At 48.8% G+C, this 12,428-nt stretch overlaps 1 protein-coding gene across 3 annotated transcripts in view; it reads right to left on the bottom strand.

Moving 5' to 3' along the window:
• Positions 1–7,069: 7,069 nt before the first annotated feature.
• LOC112225905 (retinoic acid receptor alpha) overlaps positions 7,070–12,428 on the bottom strand; it is a 214,002-nt gene continuing 208,643 nt past the window's right edge. For all 3 annotated transcript variants that reach the window (XM_042307230.1, XM_042307229.1, XM_042307231.1), the window contains 5 exons: positions 11,848–12,008; positions 11,453–11,629; positions 9,543–9,747; positions 9,019–9,177; positions 7,070–8,409 (listed from right to left, as the gene is read on the bottom strand). In XM_042307230.1, the coding sequence (XP_042163164.1) occupies positions 8,204–8,409; positions 9,019–9,177; positions 9,543–9,747; positions 11,453–11,629; positions 11,848–12,008 (908 nt within the window). In that variant the 3' untranslated portion in view covers positions 7,070–8,203. The remainder of the gene's footprint in view (positions 8,410–9,018; positions 9,178–9,542; positions 9,748–11,452; positions 11,630–11,847; positions 12,009–12,428) is intronic.

Raw genomic sequence — 12,428 nt, 5'->3', positions numbered from 1 at the left:
GAGATCACCAAGCGCAACATAGCTTCAGCGTGTAAATCAGCTAGAAAGATGTGTCGGCATCGAGTAATTGTCTCTGCCCCCACCCCGCCCTGTGCAACTGGGTACTGGACTTCCTGACGGTCCGCCCCCAGGTGGTGAGGGTAGGCAACAACATTTCCACCCAGCTGATCCTCAACACTGGGGCCCCACAAGGGTGCGTTCTGAGCCCTCTCCTGTACTCCCTGTTCACCCACGACTGCGTGGCCACGCACGCCTCCAACTCAATCATCAAGTTTGCAGACGACACAACAGTGGTAGGCTTGATTACCAACAACGACGAGACGGCCTACAGGGAGGGAGGGTGAGTGTGGTGTCAGGAAAATAACCTCACACTCAACGTCAACAAAACTAAGGAGATGATTGTGGACTTCAGGAAACAGCAGAGGGAACACCCCCTATCCACATTGATGGAACAGTAGTGGAGAGGGTAGTAAGTTTTAAGTTCCTCGGCGTACACATCACAGACAAACTGAATTGGTCCACCCATACAGACAGCATCGTGAAGAAGGCGCAGCAGCGCCTCTTCAACCTCAGGAGGCTGAAGAAATTCGGCTTGTCACCAAAAGCACTCACAAACTTCTACAGATGCACAATCGAGAGCATCCTGTTGGGCTGTATCACCGCCTGGTATGGCAACTGCTCCGCCCACAACCGTAAGGCTCTCCAGAGGGTAGTGAGGTCTGCACAACGCATCACCGGGGGCAAACTACCTGCCCTCCAGGACACCTACACCACCCGATGTCACAGGAAGGCCATAAAGATCCTCAAGGACAACAACCACCCGAGCCACTGCCTGTTCACCCCGCTATCGTCCAGAAGGCGAGGTCAGTACAGGTGCATCAAAGCTGGGACCGAGAGACTGAAAAACAGCTTCTATCTCCGGGCCATCAGAATGTTAAACAGCCACCACTAACATTGAGTGGCTGCTGCCAACACACTGACTCAACTCCAGCCACTTTAATAATGGGAATTGATGGGAAATGATGTATCACGAGCCACTTTAAACAATGCTACCTAATATAATGTTTACATACCCTACATTATTCATCTCATATATATATGTATATACTGTACTCTATATCATCTACTGCATCTTTATGTAATACATGTATCACTAGCCACTTTAACTATGCCACTTTGTTTACATACTCATCTCATATGTATATACTGCACTCAATACCATCTACTGTATCTTGCCTATGCCGCTCTGTACCATCACTCATTCATATATCTTTATGTACATATTCTTTATCCCCTTACACTTGTGTCTATAAGGTGGTAGTTTTGGAATTGTTAGCTAGATTACTTGTTGGTTATTACTGCATTGTCGGAACTAGAAGCACAAGCATTTCGCTACACTCGCATTAACATCTGCTAACCATGTGTATGTGACAAATAAAATTTGATTTGATTTAATTGTCCCCTAGAATTTCTAAGCAAACAGCTGGAGGCAGGGCTTTCTCCTATAGAGCTCCATTTTTATGGAATGGCCTGCCTACCCATGTGAGAGACGCAAACTCAGTCTCAACCTTTAAGTCTTTACTGAAGACTCATCTCTTCAGTGGGTCATATGATTGAGTGTAGTCTGGCCCAGGAGTGTGAAGGTGAACAGAAAGGCTCTGGAGCAACGAACCGCCCTTGCTGTCTCTGCCTGGCCGGTTCCCCTCTTTCCACTGGGATTCTCTGTCTCTAACCCTATTGCAGGGGCTGAGTCTCTTTCATACCGTCCCTTGAGTGGGTTGAGTCACTGATGTGATCTTCCTGTCTGGGTTTGCCCCCCTTTGGTTGTGCCGTGGCGGAGATCTTTGTGGGCTATACTCGGCCTTGTCTCAGGATGGTAAGTTGGTGGTTGAAGATATCCCTCTAGTGGTGTGTGGGGGCTGTGCTTTGGCAAAGTGAGTGGGGTTATATCCTTCCTGTTTGGCCCTGTCCAGGGGTGTCATCTGATGGGGCCACAGTGTCTCCTGACCCCTCCTGTCTCAGCCTCCAGTATTTATGCTGCAGTAGTTTATGTGTCGGGGCTAGGGTCAGTTTGTTATATCTGGAGTACTTCTCCTGTCCTATCCGGTGTCCTGTGTGAATTTAAGTATGATCTCTCTAATTCTCTCTTTCTCTCTGTCGGAGGACCTGAGCCCTAGGACCATGCCTCAGGACTACCTGACATGATGACTCCTTGCTGTCCCCAGTCCACCTGGCCGTGCTGCTGCTCCAGTTTCAACTGTTCTGCCTGTGATTATTATTATTTGACCATGCTGGTCATTTATGAACATTTTAACATCTTCACCCGGCACAGCCAGAAGAGGACTGGCCACCCCACATAGCCTGTTCCTCTCTAGGTTTCTTCCTAGTTTTTGGCCTTTCTAGGGAGTTTTTCCTAGCCACCGTGCTTCTACACCTGCATTGCTTGCTGTTTGGGGTTTTAGGCTGGGTTTCTGTACAGCACTTTGAGATATCAGCTGATGTACGAAGGGCTATATAAATACATTTGATTTGGTAACACTTTTTTGGTTACTACATGATTCCATATGTGTTATTTCATAGTTTTGATGCCTTCACTATTATTCTAAAATGTAGAAAATGGTAAAAAAATAAAGAAAACCCCTGAAATGAGTAGGTGTGTCCAAAACTTTGGACTGGTACTGTATATACACTGCTCAAAAAAATTAAGGGAACACTTAAACAACACAATGTAACTCCAAGTCAATCACACTTCTGTGAAATCAAACTGTCCACTTAGGAAGCAACACTGATTGACAATATATTTCACATGCTGTTGTGCAAATGGAATAGACAATAGGTGGAAAGTATAGGCAATTAGCAAGACACCCCCAATAAAGGAGTGGTGACCACAGACCACTTCTCAGTTCCTATGCTTCCTGGCTAATGTTTTGGTCACTTTTGAATGCTGGCAGTGCTTTCACTCTAGTGGTAGCATGAGCCTGAGTCTACAACCCACACAAGTGGCTCATGTAGTGCAGCTCATCCAGGATGGCACATCAATGCGAGCTGTGGCAAGAAGGTTTGCTGTGTCTGTGAGTGTAGTGTCCAGAGCATGGAGGCGGTACCAGGAGACAGGCCAGTACATCAGGAGACGTGGAGGAGGCCGTAGGAGGGCAACAACCCAGCAGCAGGACCGCTACCTCCGCCTTTGTGCAAGGAGGAGCACTGCCAGAGCCCTGCAAAATGACCTCCAGCAGGCCACAAATGTGCATGTGTCTGCTCAAACGGTCAGAAACAGACTCCATGAGGGTGGTATGACATCCACAGGGTGGGGGTTGTGCTTTACAGCCCAACACCGTGCAGGACGTTTGGCATTTGCCAGAGAACACCAAGATTGGCAAATTCGCCACTGGCGCCCTGTGCTCTTCACAGATGAAAGCAGGTTCACACAGAGCATGTGACAGAGTCTGGAGACGCCGTGGAGAACGTTCTGCTGCCTGCAACATCCTCCAGCATGACCGGTTTGGCGGTGGGTCAGTCATGGTGTGGGGTGGCATTTCTTTGGGGGCCGCACAGCCCTCCATGTGCTTGCCAGAGGTAGCCTGACTGCCATTAGGTACCGAGATGAGATCCTCAGACCCCTTGTGAGACCATATGCTGGTGCGGTTGGCCCTGAGTTCCTCCTAATGCAAGACAATGCTAGACCTCATGTGGCTGGAGTGTGTCAGCAGTTCCTGCAAGAGGAAGGCATTGATGCTATGGACTGGCCCGCCCGTTCCCCAGACCTGAATCCAATTGAGCACATCTGGGACATCATGTCTCGCTCCATCCACCAACGCCACGTTGCACCACAGACTGTCCAGGAGTTGGCGGATGCTTTAGTCCAGGTCTGGGAGGAGATCCCTCAGGAGACCATCCGCCACCACATCAAGAGCATGCCCAGGCGTTGTAGGGAGGTCATACAGGCACGTGGAGGCCACACACTACTGAGCCTAATTTTGGCCCAGACCTCCATGGGTTGATAAATTTCATTTCCATTGATAATTTTGGTGTGATTTTGTTGTCAGCACATTCAACTATTTAAAGAAAAAAAGTATTTAATAAGAATATTTCATTCATTCAGATCTAGGATGTGTTATTTTAGTGTTCCCTTTGTTTTTTTGAGCAGTGTATATACGCATAGATACACACTGAGTGTACAAAACGTAAAAAACACCTTCCTAATATTGAGTTGCACCCCCCATGAATGCGCCCAACAGATGTGTCAAGTTAGTTCGGATGTCCTTTGGGTGTTGGACCATTCTTGATACACGGGGGAAAGTGTTGAGCGTGAGAAACCCAGCAGCATTGCGGTTCTTGACACAACCCGCTACGCCTGGCGTCTGCTACCATAACCCGTTCAAAAGGCCCTGTTGGGTTCTAAATGAACCTATTAAAACTCATGGACGATCAGTAAAGCTTAAACCAAGTTTATTCACCCATTGGGTCAATACAGCTGCGTAAGACAAAAGACACATTCACACCAGCACCGATGTTTAACCCTTTCTCCTATGGCGAGTCTCCTCCCACACATCTGAACAGCCAACAGCAATGCTGTTGCTAGGCAGAACCTTAGTGATATCTGTTCTTCCTCACTTCATCTGACCTGACCTCTGCCCCAAAGTGCTCACTCCTCCTCAACTCACAGGGGTCGTGTTGACTCGTACCAGACTTACTCTTTTCTGCTCCCATAGCATCCTTGATAGCCAACCATAACATATCCGGACAGAAGGTGAACATTATACATTCCCCTAGTCTCCCTCAGTGATTCGAATAAGTGTATTTCATATTCTCATAACCCAACGGAACTTAAATATTTTGTCTTGTCCATTCACCCTCAAATGGCACAAAAATCATTCTTAGAACCTGTCTCCTCCCCTTCATCTACACTGATTGAAGTGGATTTAACAAGTGACATCTGTAAGAGATCCTAAAATTCACATAGGGCAGTCTGTCAGGGAAATAGTTGTTCCTAATGTTTTACACACTCAGTGTATTGTCTGAACTAAATCGAGACGCCAATAAGGGAAGAAAATTGTAGTATAACCATTAAAGGGTGTCTGAATCTTGTAGTATTGTTTTTTTCCCGTTTTTGCAACCGAGACCTGCTATAATCCCAGGTCCACCAAAATGCTGCTCTTTAAAGTCACACCACAAACGTATAAATGGTGGACCCACACCCAGTTAAGAAATAAAAATAAAAAACACACAGACATGGTTCTTTATTAAACACTATTCTCTTCGTCCAATGATCTGGCATAATCAAAACAGTTATTTATTTATTTTATCCGTAAATGCTGGTTGTGCATCCGATTGCATTACAAGTGAGTGCAAGGGGGGGGCAGTTGTGCGTTGTCATACTGGCTGCAGTGAGGTTGGCCCCGTTCGATCCGTTGTGATGTACAGGTCCACTGCTACTGAACAGCAGAGGCAGTGAAGTCGTGGGGGGAAAGGAGATGGGTAGGTGTAAGTCACACTAGTGTGTAAACAACGGTTAGAGAGCGGGGCGAATAGCTCGCCTTGATACCAGATCAGTTTGTGCGGTCTTGCCCACTCCTGTTTCGTTGTCATGCATTGGCAAGACAGCACAAACTGATCCAAGGCCAGGGTAGGGAACAGCTAGGTACTCGGATGTGTGACAAGAGTCCGGGATGACAGGCAGATAAATACTGATAGTGTGTAAAAACAGAGGCAGTTGCATTGTCATGATAGATAAAGAGAGAGAGGTGCTGATACTGTGAAACAGACTTAGAGAGGCAGTGGTGTTGTGTTGTGTGGTGGTGGGGGGGGACTAGAGAGAGGTGCTGATACTGTGAAACAGACTTAGAGAGGCAGTGCTGTTGTGTTGTGTGGTGGTGGGGGGACTAGAGAGAGGTGCTGATACTGTGAAACAGACTTAGAGAGGCAGTGCTGTTGTGTTGTGTGGTGGTGGGGGGGACTAGAGAGAGGTGCTGATACTGTGAAACAGACTTAGAGAGGCAGTGCTGTTGTGTTGTGTGGTGGTGGGGGTGGGGGGGGGACTAGAGAGAGGTGCTGATACTGTGAAACAGACTTAGAGAGGCAGTGCTGTTGTGTTGTGTGGTGGTGGGGGGGGACTAGAGAGAGGTGGGGAACATGTATGCATACATAGGCAGTGGTGTTGTGTTGTGTGGTGGTGGGGGGACTAGAGAGAGGTGGGGAACATGTATGCATACATAGGCAGTGGTGTTGTGTTGTGTGGTGGTGGGGGGGACTAGAGAGAGGTGGGGAACATGTATGCATACATAGGCAGTGGTGTTGTGTTGTGTGGTGGTGGGGGGGGACTAGAGAGAGGTGGGGAACATGTATGCATACATAGGCAGTGGTGTTGTGTTGTGTGGTGGTGGGGGGGACTAGAGAGAGGTGGGGAACATGTATGCATACATAGGCAGTGGTGTTGTGTTGTGTGGTGGTGGGGGGGACTAGAGAGAGGTGGGGAACATGTATGCATACATAGGCAGTGGTGTTGTGTTGTGTGGTGGTGGTGGGGGGACTAGAGAGAGGTGGGGAACATGTATGCATACATAGGCAGTGGTGTTGTGAGCATACTGGTAACGTAGGACAGTTTGGGACTGACGGTGGTGGGGGGGCATAGATATTGAGAACGTGCACAGAGGTAGTGGTGTTAGGGGGGGGTAACACACACTATCCAGACGTGGAATGAGGGAGGGACCACCTTGGGAAAAGAGGGGGAGAAGGGGATCACGGAGTTGTCGGGTCAACAAATTGTCATAAATCTTTCCATTTTATTTCAGGTGAAGTGGAAATGTAACTCTTTACTGGTTGTCAACGGCCGTAGTGGTCCTAGAAGTCAGCCCCTTCCTTAGGTGGTCTAAACAGTCAATGTCGTGATCAATGCCTTCACTGCAGAAACCAAAACGAGAACGAAAAAGCTGAACATAAAAGGCTTTGACAATGTCAAAAAAAGGTCTAGACTCCGTGTACTTTTAAAAAGAAGGAACACATCTTATGTACATTTTGTCACGGCTGCTATTATCTCACAGAGCATCTTCATAACTCCACAACGACTTGACTCTCGATCATTAGAGCCACTATGTTTTCTTTTATTTTCCAGCCACGAAAAAAAAAACTAAATACTGTAAACGGAACAGAACAGAGAGATGCCAACCCAACCTGGTACAATTTGTGTTTTGTGTATCAATTTGATCCAACCTGTGAACGTGACAGTAAGAGGTCTAGTGCATAAAGTGAATTGCATCTGAAAATCATTTTTGTTCTACTTATCTATTGATTTGATAGAGGAGAGAAAAAAAAACACATTTCCACTGTGACTACTTAGTGTGCCGATATTCCTGGGTGAAACGGAGAGAACAAAACACTAGGTCTGGGGAGGTGGTGGGGGATCACAAGTTCGAAAGAACAGTGAGGGAAAACATTTGGAAAAAAGATAGCAACTCCTCTTTTATGCATCATTCCACCTAGGACAATTCAAATTGCAATCATTACTTTTTCAATATATATATTTATATTTCCATATATCTTTTGTAAGAAAAAAAAATCAGTCTCTTGTATAGGAGAAGGTGAGGCAGGCACCCCCCCCTTCGGGCCCCCCCGTTTGCTGTCCCTGACAACATTTAGGGATGACTCGTGCCCAATGTCTAGCTGTCCGTCTGTCTGTCTAGTTCCCTGCAGAAAGACGTGTATCTTGTCGACCCCTTCACCCCAGGTCTGACGGGCACCGAGCCTGAATTCCTCTCCAATGTCTTAAGGGGGAGAGAGGAGGAACAGAGAGTCGTCACTGAGGAGAGTAAACAGAACATCTCAGATTAAACTCCTTGTGCGGCAGGGCAGCCGTTCCCTGGTGCTGGTTCTGAGGCATGTCTATAGTTGTGGTGAGGGGGTGATGGGGATAGTGCCATCCAAGTGAGATGCCCGCCCGCCCCCCCCTATTGTTCAGTCAAGTATGATGGGGTCGGGTTCGGCCCCGTTTCGGTGCCCGGTCTGGGTCTGAGATAAGGGGAGTGGGGGGGACGGCTGTCCATCGAGGCCTACGTTTGCCCCCAAAGTGTCAAAGTCCATCTTGGTTGGGCCCAGGCTTGGCCCTCTTCCTAACCCCACTCCACTCTGGCCTGGTTTGTCACAGTGTGGGAGTCTGTAGTCACGCCTTCTGGCTGTCCCTGTCTGGGGGGTGGTGGTGGACCCCCGTCTAAGGGGAGGGTGCAGGGGGGCTGCTGCGAGCTGAACTGGGGGACAGGCTGGGGCTGCAGCTGCCTGGTGGGGCCCCTCCTCCGCTGGAGCGGCCCCCGCTGGCCCCCTGGCCCTCCAGACCCTCTGAGTTCTCCAGCATCTCCTGGATGAGAGGGGGCATGGAGCCTGGGATCTCCATCTTCAGAGTGATCACTCGCTCCGCTCCTGGAGGAGGAGAAGGAGGGAAGGAGGGAGGGAGGGAGGGAGGGAGGGAGGGAGGGAGGGAGGGAGGGAGGGAGGGAGGGTGGGAGGGAGAAGAAGAGAGAGGCAGAGAGAGAGGGTCATGTGTTATGTGTTCCACAAGGTTCGGCCACTACAGCAAAATGTCGTATGTAAGACCATAAACATTTATCTTCAAATAAATGACGCATGATATAGCTATAAACGGCAGTATTGCTGCACTGAGACTAGGGCTGGACTAACGCAGGGGTTTACAGAGGCTGAATTCCCTGGGCCCAACCCCGCAGGTTGCCCAAGAGGCAAAAAATAACAACAAATATACAATCACAGGAGCCAACTTTCAAAGTTTAAAATACACCAAAAGAACATAATTTAGCCACAGAGGATCAATAGTTTATGAAAAAATAAAATAACTGTGGATTAAGTTGTATAACAAGCACATACAGGTAACTGCCAAAATATCAAGTCAACACCAACATAAAACAATACCGTTTCCCAAGCTACCAATGACTTCACACTGGAAGAAGTTTAAGCTACACTAAAGCTACCCTATATAAAAAAAAAACAATGCAGTGTACAGGCGTGTTCTCTCACCCTTGGCGCTGATGCTCCTGAGGTCCGTGATCTTCATCAGCATCTTGGGGAACATGTGCGGTTTGTGAGGCCTCCTCTTCCTCACGTAGATCTTCAGAGCCTCCAGTAGGGGCTCCTGTAGCAAGTCCACCTTGTCTGCCTGCTCCAGATCCTGGCGGTCTACACACACACACACACGCACACAAGCACGCGCAACAAAGACACACACACACAAACAATGAAAAACACGTCCTTAATACCCAATCTGTACGCTCACAGAGCACGCCCAACCGTGGCATGATTCACACAGTGGCATGATAACAGTAGCATTACCCACATGCAGTATTAGGCAAACTCACGTCTTCACACCAGTAATACACACAGCTGACAAAACACACTAGTTGCCGAGACTTGTTTGTACTAATTTGCAGGAAAAACAATGACAAATCGGCCTCTTTTGAGCTCAACTCCCGGACCCTGACAGGAGTGCAGCGCTGGGTTGGAATCCGAGCAGAGGTGCAGTAATCCGAGCAGAGGTGCAGTACCTCCACACAGCAGACAGATGCCGCTGAGCAGGCCGGTCTCGGCGTCGTCCATCTCCAGAGGGAGGAGTGTCTGGGCGAAGGCAAACACCAGGTCTGTGAGCGGGCCGAAGCCTGCGTTGTGCATCTGGGTCCTGTTCAGGGTCAGCCCGTCTGAGAAGGTCATGGTGTCCTGGTCTGGAGTGTAGCGCGTGCAGATCCTCAGAATCTGAGATGGAGGGATTGAGATGTAGAGGGAGGGAAGGAGGGGAAAAGGAGGAAGTTAGTCAGTCTTGCGACGAGCCTTGGCTCATCGAAGTAGATCTTCTGTTTCCGTGGCGTGAGGAAGCTTGATATGCAAGTACACCCCCTGGACAGGATGCTGGACTACCGCAGGGCCTTACCCTCAATCTATCTCCTGTTTCTGTAGCATGAGGAAGCTTGATATGCAAGTACACCACCTGGACAGGATGCTGGACTACCGCAGGGCCTTACCCTCAATCTATCTCCTGTTTCTGTAGCATGAGGAAGCTTGATGTGCAAGTACACCACCTGGACAGGATGCTGGACTACCGCAGGGCCTTACCCTCAATCTATCTCCTGTTTCTGTAGCATGAGGAAGCTTGATGTGCAAGTACACCACCTGGACAGGATGCTGGACTACCGCAGGGCCTTACCCTCAATCTATCTCCTGTTTCTGTAGCATGAGGAAGCTTGATGTGCAAGTACACCCCCTGGACAGGATGCTGGACTACCGCAGGGCCTTACCCTCAATCTATCTCCTGTTTCTGTAGCATGAGGAAGCTTGATATGCAAGTACACCCCCTGGACAGGATGCTGGACTACCGCAGGGCCTTACCCTCAATCTATCTCCTGTTTCTGTAGCATGAGGAAGCTTGATATGCAAGTACACCCCCTGGACAGGATGCTGGACTACCGCAGGGCCTTACCCTCAATCTATCTCCTGTTTCTGTAGCATGAGGAAGCTTGATGTGCAAGTACACCACCTGGACAGGATGCTGGACTACCGCAGGGCCTTACCCTCAATCTATCTCCTGTTTCTGTAGCATGAGGAAGCTTGATATGCAAGTACACCCCTGGACAGGATGCTGGACTACCGCAGGGCCTTACCCTCAATCTATCTCCTGTTTCTGTAGCATGAGGAAGCTTGATATGCAAGTACACCCCCTGGACAGGATGCTGGACTACCGCAGGGCCTTACCCTCAATCTATCTCCTGTTTCTGTAGCATGAGGAAGCTTGATGTACAAGTACACCACCTGGACAGGATGCTGGACTACCGCAGGGCCTTACCCTCAATCTATCTCCTGTTTCTGTAGCATGAGGAAGCTTGATGTACAAGTACACCACCTGGACAGGATGCTGGACTACCGCAGGGCCTTACCCTCAATCTATCTCCTGTTTCTGTAGCACGAGGAAGCTTGATGTACAAGTGCGCCACCTGGACAGGATGCTGGACTGCCTTATCCTCAATCTATCTCCTTAATGTTGAGTGCCAAGCAGAGAAGAATCGGGTCCCATTTTTTTATGACTCGGCCGGGGATCACACTCACAACCTTCCAGTCTCAGGACGGACACTAACCACACGGCCACGGAGAGGGTTGGAAAGGGAGGTGGCGCACAAAGATATTGTATATTGGTGTTCCCTTTTTGTAGATGTTTTGCTGTTTGTAATAAATATATGTATGACCTACATGTGTGTGTGTGTGTGTGTGTGTCCTAGTGTGTGTGTCCTAGTGTGTGTGTGTGTGTGTGTGTGTCCTAGTGTGTGTGTGTGTGTCCTAGTGTGTGTGTGTGTCCTAGTGTGTGTGTCTCCTAGTGTGTGTGTGTGTGTGTGTGTGTGTCCTAGTGTGTGTCCTAGTGTGTGTGTGTGTGTGTGTGTGTGTGTGTGTGTGTCTTGATGCGTCTCCTCACCAGTATGTCCAGACAGGCAGCCTTGAGCAGGGTGATCTGGTCAGCGATAGTGAGGGTGGTGAAGCCTGGCAGATGTTTGGCAAACTCCACCGTCTTGATGATACACTTCGTGGACAGCTCACTGAACTTATCCCATAGGTTTACGTCTAGAGCCACGCGGTGCTCTGCACTGTTATTCTATAGGGGGGAGGGAAGAGGGATGCATTTTATTCTGTGATTCTACAAATACACCAGTTGGCATGCTGAGAGTGAAAGGAGTGTATGTTTGTCAGCGTTTGGTGTACCCAAAACATATTGGCAGAGTGAGGGTAATGTTTGTGTACGTGTAACTTGTCGGTGTGTGTGCATGTGCTTGTGTGTGTGCGCATGTGTGTGTGTGTGTATATATAACTCACCGTGGTGTATTTGCCCAGCTGACAGAGCGAGGGAAAAGTCTCCTTATGGGCCTTGCGAACGCGTTCGATCATCTGCTCCGTCTCGGTACTCAGCACGTAGATCTCCGTACACTCTGGCTTCTTCTCCTCCTTCTTCTTCTTGTTCCTGTCGTTCCTCACCGCTAAGAGCGAGAGAGGAGATGAAGAGATGGAGAGAGAGAGGGAGAGACGGAGAGAGTTATCCTCTAGGCTCAAATGACAATTCCCGAGGATATGTGAAAGTTAATGCCTCCAGGTCGACCTCACAATCATCACATAGCCGTGCCAACCCCAACCAAGATGGAGTAAATAGAATCAGTGTGTCAACCCCCTTCAGAGAGTCTTCGTGTCCGTGGCTCTATGTCTAAAAGGATGACAGGTTGACCGAGATGTCAAGGTCAGGGCACAAAGGTCAGTAAAGAGGATTTAAGACAGCCCTGGACACACGCACGCACAGCCCAGCTACACAACTCGATATAGATCCCAGTTTGAAAGCAAACACACACATCTGATTCTGTCAAATTAATACATGAAAAAAAACAACAACACAGTGCTACTTCCCA

The sequence above is a fragment of the Oncorhynchus tshawytscha genome, linkage group LG27 (assembly GCF_018296145.1).
Source record: "Oncorhynchus tshawytscha isolate Ot180627B linkage group LG27, Otsh_v2.0, whole genome shotgun sequence".
Classification (NCBI taxonomy): Eukaryota; Metazoa; Chordata; class Actinopteri; order Salmoniformes; family Salmonidae; genus Oncorhynchus; species Oncorhynchus tshawytscha.
The sequence above is the reverse complement of the archived record's forward strand: the minus strand, read 5'-3'. Positions and strand labels throughout refer to the sequence as shown.